General features: G+C 30.5%; 2 protein-coding genes across 2 annotated transcripts; both read left to right on the top strand.

Annotated features, from left to right (window-relative positions):
• The first annotated feature begins 3,127 nt into the window (after window positions 1-3,127).
• On the top strand, window positions 3,128-6,371 carry DELTA-ADR (delta-adaptin). The gene is given in 2 exon segments (XM_020365112.3): window positions 3,128-3,713; window positions 3,715-6,371. Coding segments are annotated over 2 exon segments (2,916 nt in total). The 5' UTR covers window positions 3,128-3,188; the 3' UTR covers window positions 6,106-6,371.
• Window positions 6,372-12,747: 6,376 nt separating this feature from the next.
• Window positions 12,748-17,127, top strand: LOC109804353 (glycosyltransferase BC10). The gene is made up of 2 exons (XM_020366170.3): window positions 12,748-13,748; window positions 16,296-17,127. Exons 1-2 carry the CDS (start codon window positions 13,197-13,199, stop codon window positions 16,935-16,937), a joined length of 1,194 nt encoding a protein of 397 aa, XP_020221759.1. The 5' UTR covers window positions 12,748-13,196; the 3' UTR covers window positions 16,938-17,127.
• The last annotated feature ends 4,394 nt before the right edge of the window (window positions 17,128-21,521 follow it).

Here is a 21,521-nt window from a genome sequence, read left to right as displayed (position 1 = left end):
GTATATACAAGGCAGGATTCGAACTCCTAATTTTGTTTAAGCGTGGATCAACCCTTACCGCTGAACCACACGCTTGAGGTTGGGGAAATGATCTAATTTAAACCGCATACAGAATGAAAAGTAAAGCTAATTATCGGTCTACCATCGAACTCGATCAGATTGAACTTCCCTTATCACTTGTTTATATTGGCTCTTCAATGCATCATCATAAATTAATCTTAGTTAGTTAAACTCCTAATAGAATATCTTGACATAAACATCTTTTAAAATATGGCAATTAAACACATTATGTTTATTTGTAAAGAACAATATTTTTATGCAATCACTAGAATATATATTTAAGATATCACACAACATTATTTCTGAACTTAGAAATAAAATTAATCATTTATACATAAAACATCATATATTATTATCCTAATCTTATTTTTAACTTAAGACTCCTTTCTAACTTGAACATTGAAGTAATTTGATAAAAATAAATTAAAAATATTTTATACAAGACAATTTTATGAACTCTTTAATATACTCTTACATGTGCGCGTAATAAAAGATAATATCAAATAAATTATTCACAAATTTTTAAATTAAGTTTAAATGTGTTTTAATATATCTTGAAGGAGAAGAAATAAGTTGTGTTGATCAAGTCAATCCGAACCTGTTCAATAAAATACAGAAATTGAACTTTAAATTTAGTTGACTATTGGCATTTTCAATCTGATTCAATGAAAGTTGTATCATAATTAGGTTATGGACGAACTAATTTGATCTATCCGTTTTTTTTTTTTTTGAATTTTCAAGAAATAAAAAAATTAAAATAAGTCTAAGAGACTAAAATTAGTTACTGATTTACTATTTCAAACATTTAATTTTTAACATAAACTTTTTATTTGATTTTGGCAAAGGGGACTTTCGAAGTTAGAATAAATGTTTTCGAATTATATTTTGATATTTTGAGAGCACATATATTTAAGAAGTAATAAATGTTAATTTGTTTGATATATTATTTTGCCATGGTTACCTACAAAGTTACAAAAAAGTGTTTTCAAATTATATTTTATTTTTTTAGTTATGTATATTTACAATAGTATAAGACCTTACATCTATTTACAATATTTACGTCTTAAAAATTACTTAATAGTTTTGTTTTTTCAAATTAAATAAGAGAATAGACAATATTTATAAACAAAAAAAATAGTAGTTCATTCACCAGAGCTGATTATGAGCAAATTGTGCATAAAGTTGAGTTGAGCATGGGTTGAATTAAAAAACTTAAACAGAGAGGCTATTAAAATATAAGGAAAGGAAAGGGAACTTTAGAGAAAGGTTATTGAGTGGGCCGAATATATGAAAGGGCCTTTTATTTTGTGAGTGTTGGATACTATAGCTATTAGCTAGTATGTGATTTAACCTCACTTATGTGAGGCAAAGTGAAGCCATGTATCCTTTTGCTTGTTTCACCAAGCAAAGTAAGTCTTATCACTGAAATGTCCATTGGCGTGGGGTGCTTTAACTTGCACACACAGATTTCCATTTGGTATGGAAAATCTTTGATGGGTGAAAAAGTTAGAAAGTGAGAAAAGAAAAAAAAGCACGAGTGCCTGTATATCCTATCAGCCAACTTAATGGGGGTCCAATTATTATTTGAATAAGCTGTTTCACTGATTGACATTACATGAATAAAGCAAGACAAAAAAAGAAAAGAGAAGAAAACAACTATGTTTGATTAGCTTAGCTACATTGAAAACCATACTCCACAACTCTTTACATTTTAAATGTAGTTTATAAATTTATGACGGAATCGAATCTCGGTGGTCTTCTCTGGAGCCAAACTTTCTTATCCATTTCATGCACTACAAATAAAGTAGATATACCAAATAAAATTAGGAACATTATGTGAAACGAAATTTTACTTTATAAAATGTCCATTCTGTTTTATTTATATATTTTATTTTTGTCATATAACAAATTTGTAAGATTAAATTTATGTAAGTGGTCTAATAGTGGATGATGTTATGAAATTTATAGGATCTCTAGAAATAATCATTAATATATATTATATATTATCTTAAGAATGTGTGTTTGAATTAAATCTAATCTTATAAAATTAGTCTGTAAATTAAAATAATAATCTAAAAATTAGATTATATTAATAATGAGGAAGGTTGGATACAAATTAATGGATAAAATCAAATCTTCGATATGATTTAGGTGATAATAAACTAATAATTTTATTGACAAATACTTAAAATGGTTACATTTCTAATTCTTTATTGTTGAGTTTGTGACATGTAATATACTAAGTAGAAATAACTCGTTCTATACATTAAATTTAAATGATTCAATTAACGAATTAAAAGTTATTAATGAATAGATCATGTATGTAAGTTTTTTTAAAATTTTGAAAACTATTTGATATTCTATTTTATTTTCAAAATTAACATATAAAATATTTTTGTGATTATCTATCAATTTGAATTAATGAAACAAGGTATTAAATAATTTTCAGTTTTTTTAAAAAATTTGTAGGTTTGATTTATACATTAATAACTTTTAATTTAATGATTAAATTATTAAAATTTGATGTAGAATAAATCCAAGTAGACTTACTATTGAAATAAGTGAATCTCCCCTCTCCTTTCTTTCTTTCTTTCTCTCTCTATATATATTTTTAATTTTATATAAAAGATCCCATATACTCAATTTTTCATCAATAGTCCATTTTGATTAATCGAGAACATGTTTAGATTTATATAATTTTAATTGGATATAAATCAATAAAAGCAACAATTAATTATTTTATCAATTTTGATATAATTTTTACTTAAATAGACATCATGAATATGAAACCAAACATGCATTAATCTTTGCATTTTGTAAAACATATTAGGACAACTTTTTAGTTCCCTTTTAAAAATGGAAAGATATGGAAGGGAAAAGAGGAATTTATTTACTATTATTTTGAAATAATTAAATATGCAAGCTGTTTAAAAATAAAAAGATTAATATATTTAATTTCGTATTTTGTGTATCTTTTTTATTTTGAAGGCATTGGATATTGATTCCTCTAAAATATGTACGGGGCTTTAAGCTTTTAGCTTAGGCCCAAGAAGCGAGCCCATTGAGAAACGTCTTCTCTCCTTTGTTAGTGGACGAGTGGGAGTGTCCCTGGAATTGAATCCGTTTCAATGGCGGGTTCTTCGATCATGGAGAACCTCTTCCAGCGCACGCTGGAGGATCTGATCAAAGGCATGCGCCTCCAGCTCATTGGCGAGTCTACCTTCATCTCCAAGGCCACGGAGGAGATCCGCCGCGAGATCAAATCCACCGACCACCACACCAAATCCACGGCGCTCCTCAAGCTCTGCTACCTCTCCGCCGTGCACGGCGTCGACATGTCCTGGGCGTGCTTCCACGTGGTGGAGGTCATGTCCTCCTCGCGGTTCGCGCAGAAGAGGATCGGCTACCACGCGGCGTCGCAGTCCTTCCACGACGACACTCCGGTGCTCCTCCTCATCACCAACCAGCTCCGCAAGGACCTCTCCTCCGCCAACCACTTCGAGGTAAGCCTCGCCCTCGAATGCCTCTCCCGAATCGCCACGCCCGATCTCGCTAGGGATTTGACCCCCGAGCTTTTCAATTTGCTCTCCACCGCTAGGGTTTTCGTTCGGAAGAAGGCTATTGCCGTCGTTTTGAGGCTCTTCGATAAGTACCCCCGACGCCGTCAGGGTTTGCTTCAAGCGCTTGGTCGAGAATCTCGAGAGCTCCGATCCTCAGGTTGTCACTGCCGTCATCGGGGTTTTCTGCGAGCTCGCTGCCAAGGATCCGAGGTCGTATCTTCCCCTGGCGCCCGAGTTTTATAGAATTTTGGTTGATTCTAAGAACAATTGGATTTTGATTAAGGTGCTGAAGGTGTTTGCTAAGTTGGCTCCCTTGGAGCCTAGGTTGGGGAAGAGGATTGTTGAGCCTGTTTGTGAGCATATGAGGAGGTCTGGGGCGAAGTCCTTGGTGTTTGAGTGTGTTAGGACTGTGCTCACTAGCTTGAGTGGTTATGAGTCTGCTGTTAAGCTCGCGGTCGAGAAGGTTAGGGAGTTGGTGGATGATCAGGATCCCAATCTTAGGTATCTTGCGCTGCACGTGCTTTCGGTTGCTGTGCCGGAGCACTTGTGGGCAGTGTTGGAAAACAAGGAAGCGGTGATTAAGTCGTTGAGTGATGAGGATTCCAATATCAAGATTGAGTCTCTGCGGCTGTTGATGGCCATGGTGTCCGAGAGCCATTTGGCGGATATATCCAGGGTGTTGCTCAATTATGCATTGAAGTCTGACCCTGAATTTTGCAATGAGATTTTGGGCTCCATTTTGACGACGTGTGGTAGGAATGTGTATGAGATTGTTGATGACTTTGATTGGTATGTGTCTCTTCTTGGAGAAATGGCGACGATTCCTAACTGCCAAAAGGGGGAAGAGATTGAGACTCAGCTTGTTGATATCGGCATGAGAGTTAGGGATGCTAGAATGCAGCTTGTTCAGGTTGGGCGGGATCTGTTGATTGACCCTGCGTTACTGGGTAATGTGCATTTGCATAGGATTTTGTGTGCTGCTGCTTGGGTTGCTGGAGAGTATGTTGAGGTTGCGAGCAATCCTTTTGAACTCATGGATGCACTCCTACAGCCTCGTACCAGTCTCTTGCCACCATCAATAAGAGCAGTTTATATTAATGCTGCTTTTAAAATTTTAATTTTTTGTCTAGACTGTTACCTTCTGCAAAATGAAGGTACTGCATCCTTGGATTCTGGTAACTTGGCTGGGGGACAGTCAGAGTTGTTTAGTGTAAAAAATGACACTGAAGCTGCTGAATTGGCAACATGTGAAGGTTCAAAGTATGAACAGGATGCAGGTTTTAACCCGAGGAATACAACTGAATCTTTTGATGATCTTTCTGCTGAAAATGGCATTGAGAGAGTTGCCACTCATGATCAAACAATAACACCTACATTCGTGGAAAAGAAGAATTTCATGCATGAATCCATTGTAAACCTATTGAATAGAATTGAGTTAATTTTTGGCCCACTAATAGCAAACCAGGATGTTGACGTGCTGGAGAGAGCACAAAACATGCTTTCCCTTGTTCTGTTGATTAAAGGAGAAAATGATAATTCATTTCAGGATGTGGACAAGAAAGATACTCGAGTTTCAGCTATTATCAAATTGATGCGTGATGCTTTTACTATGGAACTTGGTCCAGTGTCAACAAGTGCACAAGGAAGGGTTGCTGTGCCGGATGGATTAGTTCTTAAAGAGAATCTTGGTGACTTACATGCAATATGTGGTGATATTGAACTGCCGTCATCAAGTTCGTTTTCCACAGCAGGCCCTCACCTTACCGCTACTTCAGATGCTTCTTCATCTAATCCTCTGATAAATGAAGAGTCAGGGGCATTGAATGAATCTACATCCTTGATTGAACACCGTAAGCGGCATGGATTATATTATCTTCCTTCAGAGAAGAGTGAGATTGTTACAGATGAGTATCCTCCTGCAAATGATCCAAAGTCAAACAGTAATATAAATGATGAAGCTTCAGAGCTAGTCAAGCTAACAGAGCAATCGCTTCTTCTGAAGAAAAGGACAAACCAAACAAAGCCTAGGCCTGTGGTGGTGAAATTGGATGATGGAGATGTGGCACCAATATCAGTCCAAAGGCCAGAGCCAAGGGGTGATTCTCTTTCTGGTGCCATAAAAGATGTTCTTCTCGGAAGCGAAACTGGGCCAAGTATGTCTCAAAGTAATCCTTATGATAAGTCATCAAGGAAGCAGAAAGAGAAAAAGAAACTAGGCACAAATGTTCAGTCTGAAATGAAGGAAAATGTAGTTGATGCAGAAAAGCCCGACTCTGAAAATCCAAATTCAAGTGGCAAAAATCATGGTCATACTAGAGAGAGAAGACACAGAGGAAAAGAGAAGATTGTTGAGGGGGAAGAGCATGATCAAAGGGGAAAGAAAAAGAGTGGCCACCGCCACAGTAGGCGAAAAACTCATCAAAGAGCAAAGTCACCCTTAAATGTGGTTTCCCAAACACCAGAAATTCCAGATTTTCTTTTGTAGTGTTAAATGATTGATTGGTTTTGATTTCTCATCACCTGTTGTTATTGACTGAGGCTGTTTACATGTTGTATTCTTAGTGCTGAGCCCTGAAGATAGTTCTGTAGATTTGGTATTTTTTTCCATTGCTCATGGTTTCTTATATCCCTTCTTTGTTGTCTGTTTTTGGCCCTACATGTCACAAAATGAACATATTTAAGACGCAAAATTTTCAAGTTTGATGCTGTTTGGCAGCCCTTTTCTTGATACATGAAGGAATTTCTATTGAATCTTCTGCCATTAAATTATAGCATTGTTTCTGGAAATTCTCATGGTCTCAGCATAAGCTGCTTGAGAAACTTGTGGGTAAGTGCTTCTTTTTACTATTCTGTAATATTAGATCAAAATGCTGAATATTTTTAAATTATTGAGGCTGGCATTTTGACTTATCTGATTCCCAACCAATGTATATTGTCATTATTGTGGCATTTGGCGAAGTATTTCAAATCCTGTAAAAAAAAAAAAATTACAGCTGGCAAAGTATTTCAAATCCTTCGGAAATTTATTATCAAGCAGTCTAAATATTGAAAGATAGAAGAGGCAACCATTAGAAAGATGAAAGAGATGAGATGATGTACAAGTTTAACTTTATATAATAAATATTACAAACATTCATACTGTGTCAGGATAAGGTGTATTAGGGGAGAAATGTAATTTTAAAGAGGATTCAAAATCCTTTCCATTAAAAACTCCCTGTTTTGGGTATTTAGCAATACCAAAAAAAAAAAAAAAAGAAATTCCATTAAAAACACCCTGTTGTCTCTCCTATTTGAACGGCTTGCATCTCAATTTGCCCATGGCTATGGTTTTTATTTTTTATTGTCTTCACAATCTTGTGGTTTCACAAACTCTAGCATATTAATTGAGACACTCATGTGAAATCTGTTCTAGGTTTTCATATTCTATGATTTTGTTGATTTCTATTTTAAGAGTTCATTTGATATTTTAAATATTTCTGTTCTACAAGGTTTTTTGGCTTGCTTGTCCTAGATAGCTGCTGGGTAGAGTGAAGCATCAAGTTAAGTTCTCCATTTCTTTTGGTATGTTAGTTCTCTGCTATTATGAAATGTATGGTTTCCTTTGTGTATTTTTTTTTAATGTAGCAGTTCTACAGAAAATGATTAAGCCTGTATTGTAGTTTGATTGTTTATCCTTCTTTTGATTGTAATTTGGTAAAATGCATTAATTGTAAATTTTTTTAAAGTACATGCACTCTAATTGATTAGGAGAAAAATAAGTATTAATTAGAAAAGAAAAATAATATAAGACATGCACTCTAATTAGTTAAAAGATATGAGTATTAATTAGGAAAAAATAGTATAAGAGTAATTTTACAAAAAAAAATATAAAAAGTAAATTTATTGTTATCGATTAAATTAACTATTTTTCTTAATTTTGATGAATTAGATAATTGAGTTTCATATATATATATATATATGAGGGGTTATAATTATACCGGTGTAACTTTTACTAAGTATTAGACCGCTCAATAACTTTATATTAAATGTGAATTTTGTAAATCCAACCGTTAGATTGAAAGATCAAATCTCTTAGATCATATATACAAAATTTTATATTAATCCAAGATGATTTGATACTTCATTTTTATAAAAACAAAATTAATGTAATATATTCATTTCAAAATACACTAAAATATGAACACTTTGATTACCTTTAAGTTGTTGTTCAATTTTAACCAAATTTGATATACACGTATAAAGTGACATGAACTTTCAATCTAACGGCTAGATTTACAAAATTCACAATTAATATAAAATTATTGAGCAGTATAATACTTAGTAAAAGTTACATCGGCGTAATTATAACCCTTATATATATATATATATATATATATATATATATATATGAGCGAAGGTGGTAGTTATATATATTATATGAAACTCAAGTTCATTGCCATTTGACATACACGTCTGATAATCTGTTGTCCAATCGGTCTACCCAGTTTTGCTATGATAATTTAATAAACACAATAAATGACCCTTTGCGTTAATGCCTAAATGGAGAGACTCCAATAACCCAAACCAGAAACATGGTCTTTCTTTGTCAATGTTTTGAATAATAAATCTCTGGTTATTTTTCTGAGTGCTAGCAGTTCACTCCTCCAAGAAGACTTTTGAGGCTTACAAAACCAACATCCTAATTCTTGAACTGGCAAAATGGAGGTTGTCATGTCTATGGAGATATCATATGACAATTTTAGTATAGTAGTGACAATCTGTTATGGCCTGGATGTTAAATCCATCCGCCACTAACTCAACGTCACTACCACTTCCATACCCTGTAGATGGCCCATATCTTGAATTAGCAAAAAATTTTAGTGCTTGGGGCAGGTACCAGAGAAATGAGAAGAAAGGAAATGAAGTAAAGTGTAGTATGTATTATTCTCAAAATTGTATCAACTATCAATGTAGTAAAAGATAGAGTATGGAAAAGATGAAAGATGAATGCAGAAAAAGAAAGGAAACTAAATATTCTAGGCAATTAGAGAATGACCAGTCTCTTCCGAAAGTCCCAGCCTACCCTCCTCTCTCTCCTAAACAGGTGATATGCTCACTACCACCGAACCTCTTTCTGATCCCACTCAATGCCAACTCAACAGTTAGTTACTAGATTTCTCTCTCTTGGACATGATCCCATGCATCGCCTTTTTTTTTTTTGTATATTTATTTTCCTTTTACTTATACCTTTGTTATTCCTATCGGCTTGCAGTGGATTAATATATCTTTTTAATTTCTTATCCATATGTTGATTATCTTTGTAAATTTAGTTTTTATTCATAATCAGGAAAATCTAAAGTTCTGGTCCTCACTTTTTTTTTTTTTTTAATTTCTACATATGCTCCCTGGTGAATCCATGACTTTGTTGCTATTATATTATGCTCATTCATGGTAATCTTATATGTCTGTGATATCATCATTGATGCCACCATTGCATTAATACCACTGACATTAGGTTTTTTGCCCTACTAATAATCCTTATCATGGTCTCATCACCAAAATTAAGCACATCTTGTTTATGATTGGGACGTCCAAATTCACCATGTTTATAGACAAGCAAACTTCTGTTGACTGGTTTACTAAACATGGAGCTTCCTTTTGCTGTTTCCCTGTTTTGCTTTTGTTTCATTTTTTCAATCACAGATCTAAAATAATAATCACTTTTGTACCTCTAGTATGGAAATGATTCAGTTGGGCCGATTATAATGTTGATGCATTTTTTAGTTGTCTTTCGTCAAAATTCAAACATTCTTAGTCCAGTGTTGTGGGATTTTGCTTGCGGCTTCGTTGTATTATTCATGGTTATGAAATGTGCATTTTTTTAGATAATAAACATTTATATTTGGATTTATTGGGTAGCTTGTAGCAGACATGTTAGAATGAAATGTAACATGAGTTCTATTATATGTTTGGTATGATTTAAAAATAGAATAAACCAGAACAACAACGCATCAAATGCTACTTGATGTTTTGCATTGGAAAGTGAAAATTATGTTTGTAATTTAATCAAGACTCTTGGACAAAAACATTGTTAGGTGTCAACCTGTCTTTTCCACCATCAATTACATTATCAGGTCACCAAATTTTTGCTAAAATCACACTCTTTTACGTTCTCATTGTCTGGGTAGTTCTTAAAACAATATTGTGGCTTCTTTTGTACCGGAATGCAAAATAATAATGCAAGAAATTATCACTTGCTGTAAAATGCAGCACTTCTATACGGAGAATACAGAATAATTTCAGCAAGAAATTATCATATAATACAGAAAGACTTGTTTTCTGCTGATGTACATTTGCATAGTGATAAATATGGATCAAATGTGTTCGGTTTGCCGATGCCGGCAAATAATATAGGCAAGTACAATCACCGTCTCACTGATGTTAGTTAAAGCAAGCTATGATTAACTGGTGCTGTTATTCTACATCCTTCTTCCTTGTGAGAATGAAAGTATTTGATTCTTGAAATATCCGTGAATGTATATCTGTCCCATAAAATAGATTTTGTATTTAATAGTGAGAATAATGGTCGATATCAGTTTGTTTTGTGATGATGTATCAACAAGATATTGTATGGATGAAGGAATAAGAGTTTAGATTTAATTTAATTTCATAAAACTGATTTGTATAATAATATTTTTTTTCTTCTTATTTACATATACTAATTCGATCATATTATTAGATTATATGAAATCTTCAATATTTATATTAAAAATTGAATATCTTAAGTGTGAAGATTAGATAATTGAACATAATAAAATATAATTTAATAATAACCTTAATAGTAAACAAGAACTTAACTTCAAAATCAATAATTAATTTATAAGGTGAAAGTTGTTTTTTCTTGATTAGTCAATAACAATCTCCAATAATATGTATGATGCAATTTTTTTTTTTGTTGGATGTATTTAAGTTCAAGAGTTGTTTAAATATTGTTGATGTTGGTTAAACATAAAAAAAAAAAAAAGGAGAGAGATCCTAATAACATCAAAGTCATTGAGGAGTGGATGAGATTCTTGAATATACTTCCAAATGAAGTGATTTTTGTGGTCATATAAAGGTTAAAGATATAGGTTATTATAGCAACATATTTGCTCTTGGTATTTAAAATAGGAGTAACGTGTGTGCAACAGCGTTGGATTGTGGATTGGGGAAAATGGCGGAAAGCCAATAATTTGGTATTAACTCAAAAGTTAAACTTTGCAGTATTTTTGTAAACATGTAGGGTACACCATAGCAGCCGCTATAGCCGACAAAATATGGATCAAGGATTCAAAAAATTTTGCAATGCAATAGCCAATTTATCATCACTGGTCTGCTAAATTAAGAGAAAGTGATAGTAAAACGAAGAGGTGTAAAGATCCTTTTGAAATGGAATCTTGATAAGACTTGTTACTCGTGGTCAAACATTTACACCTCCTAGAAAGAGCACGTAACAGGCTCACCCTTGTTCAGCTCATTCAAAAACTGTTTTAATCCATGGTGATGGTGTAGTATCTATCTACTACTATTAAATGGTTTTTCATGCTCAATTCCTGCGCCATTTTAGGTATAGCTGCTAATATCTATCACTACTTTCTTATCTAATTACTATATTTATAATGTTACTTGTTGGATCGAGCGCTTACCACTAGGCCAAAAACTATAGCTTATAGTCAGGGCGCAACTCTTTTTACTTAAGAGCGCAGCAGCCCAAGCGCCATGATTCGACAGTGACTTGACCCACTTAGCCTCCGTCACGAGACAATTGATGCAACTCGCAACATTACTAATTATTAAATTCTACTTATTAATTTTTATAAGTATTAATTTATTACTATTTTTATATTTATTACGTTTATTAAATTTCACTTATTTATTTTTACTAATTATTAAATCAATTACTAATTATTATATTTTACTTATATTTATTTGAAATAGCGATAAAGTATTTATGATTTAGCTATCCGTAATTCAGCACCTAAATTATTGCATAAAAGACAAAAAATAAAATAAAATTTGACAGAAAAGCATCCGTTTAGTCAATTTTGTAGAATCCACCCTTGCGATGGCTAAAGCTGTCGTCAATAGTATTCATATTTTCGATAGAGTCAAGGTTGTCAATATATATTCGAAATACGAATTTCTTGTAGTGCTTACATTTTTACGTTATTTTGGTGAAGATTTTAATTTGCAACGGATTTGGGAAAAGCTTTTCGTTGTTCAACCAATGTAGAAAATCCCATATTTTCTTTTTATATAAAGAGTGTTTAGGAGAAATTATAATATCTTATTTCAACTGTTTTTTTATAAAAAAATTGGGACAAAAATTTAAATTCGTAGATTTTTTTTCTGAAATATAAATTTTTTATGAAGTTAAAAATTTGAAACTCATGATTGACTTCAACCGTTTTTTTTATAAAGATAATTCAGGGTATATTGAAATTGAAATTAAAATTAATTGTTTATTAAAAAATTGAAAAATTTATTAGTTTTATTTTATTTTATTTAAATCTTGTTATTTGTGTTATTTTTTAATTAATAGTATTTTTTTAAAAAAATCTATATTATTTTTTGAAATATAATAAAATTCTTTCAAATCTTATAAATTTTCAATATACAAGTTAATTAAAATTCATATTACAAAATCTTGATTAAATTTTTTAAAAAATAAATTTTAAAAGTCATTACATTTTCACAAAATCTTTCAAAAAAAAATTAAAAGTCATTAAATTTTTACAAAGATTTTTTTAAATCCACAAGATTTTTTTTTGTATTATTAAATTTTTTTTATAAAATTTTAATTTAATATACCTCTTTATTACATAAAAATTATTTTTTTATTGTATCAAAATGAACTTATACATCTTAAAATTATTTTTTTGCCAACTTATCTAATAAAATTTAATTTTGATTATAATTGATTACAACAATAATTAATTATTAAAATAATTTAATTTTCACAGCTTAGATTTTATGAAATAATCTTACTTTTTTTATAAAAAAAAATTGTATACCTTCTTGTATTAACTTTACAATTATGTCTGCAGTGATCACGATTGTAGTGATGAATTAAATAAAAGATATGAGATTGATATGGACATTTTAGTTAAATAAAAAAAATAGATGAACAAGATTTGGTGTCAAAGTTTAATATGACATATGGTATTATTTGATTGTATAGTTTAATTTTTATGCACTTTTTAGATCACTAATTAATTAAAAATCATCTTATGTTTAGATTATAAAATAATTATTAAAAAATTTACAAACTTTTTGTACATAATAATAATTTAGTGATAATGTAAACGAGAACTTTTTTAGGATTTTCTTTTAATTTTTTTTACCAATTTTATATATTATTTATGTTATTTTAAAATTAAATTATATGTAATATTGATTTACTAATGCAGTAATGCCTAATGGGTGTTAAATGTATGTTACGAAATTAAATTTGTATTATATACCAATATTGACCAAGCTCCAAGTGATGGAGGAATTTTGGCAATGAATATAAGTAGCTGAATCCAGGACTTAGCTCCTGGTTGGTCATCATCAAACATGAGCAGCATGAAGAATACTTTGCAAGAACGCCCCCTTGCATCCAGACTCTTGGCTGTTCAATCACATAATACGTTCAACTTCTTCTCTCATCTTCTTCTTTTTATCTCTGGTTTGCTCATTGGACTCACCCTCACTTTCTCTCTCAAACACATCTCCCTCAACTTTCAATTCCACCAACTCTTCCTCCCATCCCTCTCTCCTCCTCCCATCATCATCTCATCGTCAAACAATCACACCAAACCCTCCAACTTCACACGAAATGGGCTAAGGGGTTTCCTTATGCCAACCAAGGCTATGCATGATATGACAGAGGAAGAGTTGCTTTGGAGAGCTTCCATGGTTCCTAGGATCAAGGAACTACCTTCGAAACACACCCCAAAGGTTGCATTTATGTTTTTGGCAAAAGGGCCTTTGTTTTTGGGTCCCTTGTGGGAGAGATTCTTCAAAGGAAATCAAGGCTTCTATTCTATCTATGTCCATTCACATCCTTCTTTCAATGACACAGTGCCTCAAACTTCTGTGTTTCATGGCCGCAGAATCCCCAGCAAGGTTAGTGTGTGCTACTTTTTCCTAATTGGCTATGTTGCATTTCATGTGATCACCAATTTTTCATTTCATTAAGAGAACCAAAATTCTAGTTTTTCCATGTGATGATCAAATCTGTTGGAGTTTAAAAAAAATAATTGACTTGTGTTTTCTGCTTACGTACTCAAAGTGCAAGAATTGTGATTGACTTTGCCCCAAAACTAAGAGATTCTTTCCCCCATTAGCGCAATATTTTCCAATTAGATTAGTCTTTTGGTATTCCATGGCTTTCATGAGACGGCACAAGAAACCAGTTTTGATTATATGATGGCAAACACGAGTGCCCCTCAATAAACGCCTTATTAAACGTTTTCATATCTGTAGCATGTGTCTTTTTGACTCGACCGTAGGTCTTCAAGAGAAAAAAAAAATACAAATATTTGCTATGATATTTACTGGGTTTATTTTTTATTGCAAGATATTTTTAACTAATTGATGAGGGTTAAAGAAGGTTGTGTAGGACATAAGAGAGAGATAGAATTAAATTTTGTTAAAGCTGAATGATCACACACTTATTCTCTTCACTACCTCTGAACAAGTTCTTTAAGGAGTCTAATTAAACCTGCTACTGTATATTTTTTTAGAGAAAGAAAAACTTCTAACTTCCCCTTTCTGCATGAACCTGAATATTCATTATATGGGAATTTCTTACGATAAGAGTTGAACACATTATTAATTATGAGTTCTATGAAACGTAATAAACCTTAATTTAAAGTCATTAATTCATGGTCAGCAATGAAGGATATCTTGTAAATGGAGGCTTTGATAAAAGATCAAATCGTCATATACCAGCTATAGACTATACTTGATATAAATAATATGGCTTTTGAAGTCATCTATATATTCTGAATGAGAAAATTTTATGATATTCCCAGTGCAATAATTGGTCATTTGGTCATCCATTTGTCTTCTTTTGGGAAAGGATTTGAATTCACGTATACCTTAAAGTGAGATTTTCCATTTTCCAGATGACTATAAATTCTATAATTTACAACCGAATGAGCTAAAAATAACATGAACAGCTGTGGAATACTGGAATGTCCAGTTTTTTTCCTTGTTATTGTTGGTTGCTTCCGAAGTTTCAATGTTAAAATTAAACCGTCAATACTTTTCTTTGATTCCACTCCTTTTGCACCTCAGAAAATTCCATTCTTCTTCATTTGCAAACTTTTAAACGTCCTCATCAAACTTTTCATAATTCCTTTCTTCATACCGTCTCTCACATATGCAACAGATAATCTGATCAAGCTGCACATCAAATTTCTTACCGTTTTATTTTATGAATTATAATGTAAATGATAAATGTATATTGTTATGATCTATTCATAAACTATATATATACACTATAAATTTATTGATTTTTACGATAACTACGGTTAATTATTCTAACAATGACTTCTGATTGAATTATGGGGTAAATTCTTTTACAAGCAAAAGTGCATTAAAATTAAATTCTTATTATATTTTTCAACAGACATTAATGTGGGCCTCAAACTACGCACATTAGCCTGTTGTTGGAAATGGAGATAGTGTCTATCCAAAACCCAAGAAAAACACTTCCCCATTGACCCAACTACACATTTAGGACCTAACTAGATGAACTTATCTAGAAGCGCGTGTAAGAGATGAAAATTGGGAGATTTTTTTTTGTCATAAGCTAATTTTGGCCTTGTGTTACTGTAATATTTTTTGAAAAAATTAATGAGAATTTTAATAAATTAACTTATACAATTTATGGAGTAGTTAATTTTATTTTCTTTTTCTTTTTTCTTATAAGTATTTATAGATATATTTATTTGTGCATAAAACACTTTTTATCCAAGACATTCTAAGATTTTAGGGTATGTTGGGAAATGAGGAGGAAAAGATAAGAGTACAAAAGAGAAAATAAGTGTGTGAAAATTAAAGAATGAGAGTTGTTTGGTAAAGGATAATTGAGGGAAGTGTGAGAATATTATTGTGGGACCCATACCAAAATATTTCTCCTCTAAAATGAGGGGAATGTAGGGAAGTTGGTGAAAAAAAAAAGAATAAGAAATAAATAAAAAGACTAATAATAATAAATAATAAGTATAATTTTATTTATTATATTTAAAATAAAAGGAATGAATATGTTATATATATATATATAATAAAATAAAAATAATAACACTATATAAATAAATATAATAATAAAACCAATTTTCATTTATATTTTAAAATAAATTTATTTATGAATATTATATATATATATATATAATAATATATCTATAATAAAAAATATTTATTATATGTAAATAAAATTATTTATAAAAAAATATATTTATTTGTTTATCTTTTAAAAATAATATATTTATTTGAAAACAAAATTATCTATTAAAAAAAACTTCTACTTTTCTCTTATTTCCCTCTTATCAAATAACTTTTATTTTTAAGTCTGTTTCATTGCACTTTCGCTCTTTTTTATTTTATTTTTTATAAACAGAGTGTTAGAATACTTATCTAATTTCTGCTGATAACATGATGATGCAGGAGGTAAGATGGGGTGACTTCAACATTGTAGGGGCAGAGAGACGCTTACTGGCCAATGCACTTCTTGACTTCTCCAACCAACGTTTTGTTCTTCTCTCAGAGTCATGCATTCCTTTGTTCAATTTCTCAACCATCTACAACCACCTCATGAACTCAACCAAAACCTTTGTGGAAGCCTATGACATGCCAGGTGCAGTGGGGAGAGGCAGGTACAACCCCAGAATGAGGCCACTTGTTATGCTTTCTCAGTGGAGAAAAGGGTCACAATGGTTCCAACTAGACCGTGCCCTTGCCATTGAGATAGTCTCTGACCAACACTACTTCCCTTTGTTCAAAAAGTATTGCAGGAGAGGATGTTATGGTGATGAACACTACTTGCCAACGTTTGTTAGCATCAAGTTTTGGGAGAATAACTCAAACAGAACTTTGACATGGGTTGATTGGTCTAAGGGTGGGCCCCATCCAGCCAGGTTTCTGAGAAACGATGTAACTCTTGATTTTTTGAAGAGGCTGAGGCATGGGAGAACATGTCAGTACAATGGGGAGACCACCAATGTTTGTCACTTGTTTGCAAGAAAATTCACGCCTCATGCTTTAGATAGATTGCTGAGGTTTGCTCCAAAGATCATGCAATTCAATTGATTTGTATTTGTGGGGACTTTTTTTCTTTTTCCTTTTTCTTTAATCATTGACCAGGGATTTTTAATATTTTTTTTGGGTACAGAAACGAACCAGGAACTAAATAGAGTGCTAGTGAAGTATTTAAACATTATTATTCATTGTATACTATATACTATATATAATACATTTTATAACAAGTTTCCTATAAAAAGAGTATATAAATCGATGTTGCAGTACAATTGATTTGTGTTTGATGTTCATGTTTGTTTTCATCATTTTATACTGATAAAAGTTCAAATTAATAGAGTATTGGTGCGGTATTTAAACAAAATCATTCATTATACCAGAAACAATACATTTAAGATGTGTATAAGCAATATATATATTATTTTTTATTAAATATGTACTTGATATATAATATAATTATTTTAAAAATGAGATAGCAAAAGTGAAAAAGAAGATGTGAGGTAGTGTTATTAATATTAGAACAAGAAACCGGTTATCAACTAAATTGATATACTGAGTTAATGGACAAGTCACTAATTAAATTGTATAAATTAGTGTAAATAACAAAAAGGTTAAAATATGTATACATATTGTTACATATATTTGAAGTAAGTTTATGAAAGAAAAATAATAAAATAAAAAGATGAATACTGTAATTGGTTTTAAAAGTAATATGTATATGTAATATATAATAGTAATAATATTATGTAATATCGTTTTTAGGAAAGAGTAAAAGTATTATTTATATATATTAGTATATTTTTTTATGTTTTAAATTGGTTGATAGGAAATGACATCTTCATGATTAGCTATAATGCAAGGAGTCAGTGACTTGTTGAGAATTTTCAAACTAGTACTTAGTTTAATAGTACTTAGTTTGACTTATAATTTTACTTATCAAACTAATGATCAATTTCTCTCTATGAATGTAGCACTTAATCATGATTACAACGTTAAATCTTTGTCATCACAATTTCTCTCATAACTACAACGCTCAACCACAATTGTAACATTGAGTGCAAATTTTTTTGCACTTTCATGACTTTTCCGTTCGTTCCTTACTTACAATTTACTAATTTTTCTTTCTAAACACCATCTACAACTCATTTTCACTACTTGATCATACATGCAACTCAAAAATTTTATAAAACATCACATGCATCCATCAAAATAGCAAATCATCTATTTTTACCCAACTCATTCAACTACTTAGTTTAACCTATAATGGTTAGTATAGATCCACTTGATAACGTCAATGAATTTTTTTAATATAAAAAAATTACAACATAAATCAATAAAAATGACTATTAATGTGTTTTTTTTTAAATAATTACTATAAAAATCAATAAATTATTATCATATGTTGGAATTGAATGATAATATAAAAATATTTTACTTAGTTATCATGGCTTTTCTCTCTTAAAAAAATAGTGAATGAATATAATAAAATAGTATTACGTGGTTTTTAGAATGCTACATACATGTTGTTAGTGTTGTTTTTTTTATTACAATCAGAATTTTTAATTTGTAATAAATTATTTCATTCAATATCTACGGTTCTATTTATAAATTTTGTTCTTTAATTAAAAGTAAATAGAAAAAATGAAAAGGAGATGACTTACTTGACTTTGTTGTATGTCACACGTGAAATAAAGGAGGCAAGGCTCAAGAAGCCATTTAAATTGACTTCCACATGAAGTCATCAAACTTGTCCACAAAAAGATATGTAAGTGATGTAGTAGTACATAGCAGCCACCAAGGAAGCTCGTAGAAGTTGTATTTGGGATAAATACTACACTCCTCTAAAATCACTATAGGATAATATTAAAAATAAAATGTATAAACAAAAGATTCAAGTTAGAATTAGTTTCTGCCATTATGAAAGAAATAATAATAATAATATATTATAAATCTCTTTGAATTTTTTTTTTTGCCTGGAAGCTATCAATTAAGAGTGTTAGTGTGCAGATTAAAAACAAACAACGTGCATGCGAAATCTCGAAATATTAGTGTCAGTCTTTTATACATAATGCATAATTTATACATATTTTATGTGTGTATAATAAATAAAGATATAAGTGTAGCTTGTGAATTATACCCTAATAGTAAAAGGGAAATAAATAGAAAAAGGGTGTGGGTATGAGGTATTGATAAAAAAAATGTATCTAAAAGGTAAAGGGAGTCTACAAATACAAGAGACGGGAGAATAGCTTCACCGGAGATGCTGAAATCAAATTGAAAGAGAAACAAAAAGGCCAGCAACCATCCCCAAACGAATTTGTATCAAGTTTGGATTAGGTTTGGATGAATTCATATAATGATCTAATCAAAATTTAATAAATTGAGTTAATGGTTAATCGGGTCAGTATAATTAAATTTATTTATTTATTATAAAAAATTTAAATATTTTAAAATATATGTAAATAATTTGATATATTACTACAAATATAATGTTATCAACCTATAAAACCACCGGTGATACAAAATAAATTTTAAAATAAATCTATTAATTTATTACATTATTATTAACTAAAAAATCAACATTTATTAATACAAAATAAAATTTAAAATAAATATATTATATTGTTATAATGTTATTAACCTAAAACATAAAATTCGTTATTAACTAAGAGTAAAAATGAGTATTATTCTGAACAAATGATCATTCAGACACTATTATTATTATTATTATTATTATTAGTAGTAGTAGTATATATAGTCGGGTCGAATTGGATTACGGATTGAAAGTATAAAACACATTATCCAATTCGTATAATACTGAATTTTGATCAAATTGGGTTGGATTTGACCCAAACACTGAACAAATTCGATACGAACTTATTAGATTAGTTTGAGTCAGTTCAGATTCACAGATTATCTGTACTTACTTACACCCCTAGTCAAGTTTCTTAGACTATATTATTTTGCAATAGTTAGCTTGGAATTTGAAAATTTATCTGTTTGTATATAATATTATTATGAGTTAGTTTAGAATTCATAAATATTTTTCTTTAATATTTTAAAATTTTGATAAATCTTTTTAATCTATGTTTTAAGGCAAAATGAAATAAGGTAAAAATTCTAGAAACGCTAAGTTTATTCGGTCAAATGAGTTATTGTTATTTTTTTAAATTGATGAGTTTGACTATAAATTCGAAAGAAGAATGAAAGAAAGAAGAATTTTATTTTCCTTTTGCATTAATGACTTTCTTGTTAGGTTTATTTTTATTAATTGATTTTTATTGTCCGTAACACTACTAGCATTATTAGGACCTCTTGGGTGACTATGAGAAAAGATAAATTCTAGTGGACAAAACAAATAAAAGAAATTTGCACATTGCATTTGCAGGCCCCAACGAAATTATTTTGTTTAAATGGAGAGAAAGTTAAAGGCCATCATGATTGAAAGACACCAATCCAACCCAAAAAGAGGAGGAACACAAACAAAATAAAATATTCAATACTAACAATAAAATACTGAAAGAATGCGAACACAATGAAGTAAAAGAAAGTGTGTTTAGGAATAAGATGTTGGGTTGGGCCCAAACAAGTGGATCTTATAATAATAAAGATAACCCAAAACTATACACAGCAACATATCCAGCTCAAAAGGAAATACAACCACCAAAAAGAAAAATCCAAGAAAATGACAGTAGATAAAAACGAGACTAACGACAAGCATTAGACTAACGAATGAAACAAATAAAAAAAAAAAGTAGGTAACGGATATTCAAATTGATTTTTTTTTATTTTCTTTCTGTTTATTCAATTTATTATTAATATTTTTCTTCTTCAACTAATTTTAGGACTAAGTTATAAAGAACTCAAAAGAAACAAATAACTGGGTCAAACTAAAATGAAAAACTTTTATTTAATATTTTGTTTATTATTATTTTTACTATTTTCAGGGGCTTTGGGAACCCAATTAGATAGAAATTGCAAAAATGCAAATTACCATGGTGAGTCCTCACACTGAACATGAGAGAGTTTACGTTTAATGCGAGTTTTAGATGTGAACCCTATAAGTAGACCTTAATTTTTTTTCATAAAACATAATTCAAGTTGAGATGATTCGAAACATGGTGTAATGAAAAATAAAAATAAAATTAAAAAAGAGTGATAAAATAATAGAAAATAAATGTTTACAGAATATTACTTATTTTAAGGTTGAATTGAATGAATGGCAATGACAGTGACTTTTAAACATTTGTTCGTGTCCTATAGACCAAAATAGGAATAGAAAAGTATTTACGAAGTCATGTTATGTGTAACGTAACATTACGCAGAAACCTCGGCATAGTTTCACATCTGCTTCCTTCTACGTCACTATATATTGCATGTAATACCACAACAAGTACAGCACAAATCAACCATAACTGCTAATGACGGTCAGCAATACAAATTTTAACACATCTTTTCAAATATATCTTTTTCTATGGATCATAATTTATTAATGTACTATCCCAACTTTTGTTTAGAGATCTGATCGAAAGTTTTTAATCGAATACTCTAAACATTCATTAAGAGTGTGTTTCAAATTAATCTCTACGTTTTTTTATGTTTAAGGTTGATAGACAAACGTGAATCCTGTTGAGAGGA

Source organism: Cajanus cajan, chromosome 2 (genome assembly GCF_000230855.2).
Source record: "Cajanus cajan strain Asha chromosome 2, NIPB_CcT2T_4, whole genome shotgun sequence".
NCBI lineage: Eukaryota > Viridiplantae > Streptophyta > Magnoliopsida > Fabales > Fabaceae > Cajanus > Cajanus cajan.
This window is presented reverse-complemented; position numbering and strand designations above follow the sequence as displayed.

Bases quoted from the DNA above. Each gene is read 5' to 3' on its own strand.
- LOC109804353 (XM_020366170.3), top strand. From the start codon at position 13,197: ATGAGCAGCATGAAGAATACTTTGCAAGAACGCCCCCTTGCATCCAGA. The intron at 13,749-16,295 runs GTTAGTGTGTGC...ATGATGATGCAG, and splicing joins GCCGCAGAATCCCCAGCAAG to GAGGTAAGATGGGGTGACTT.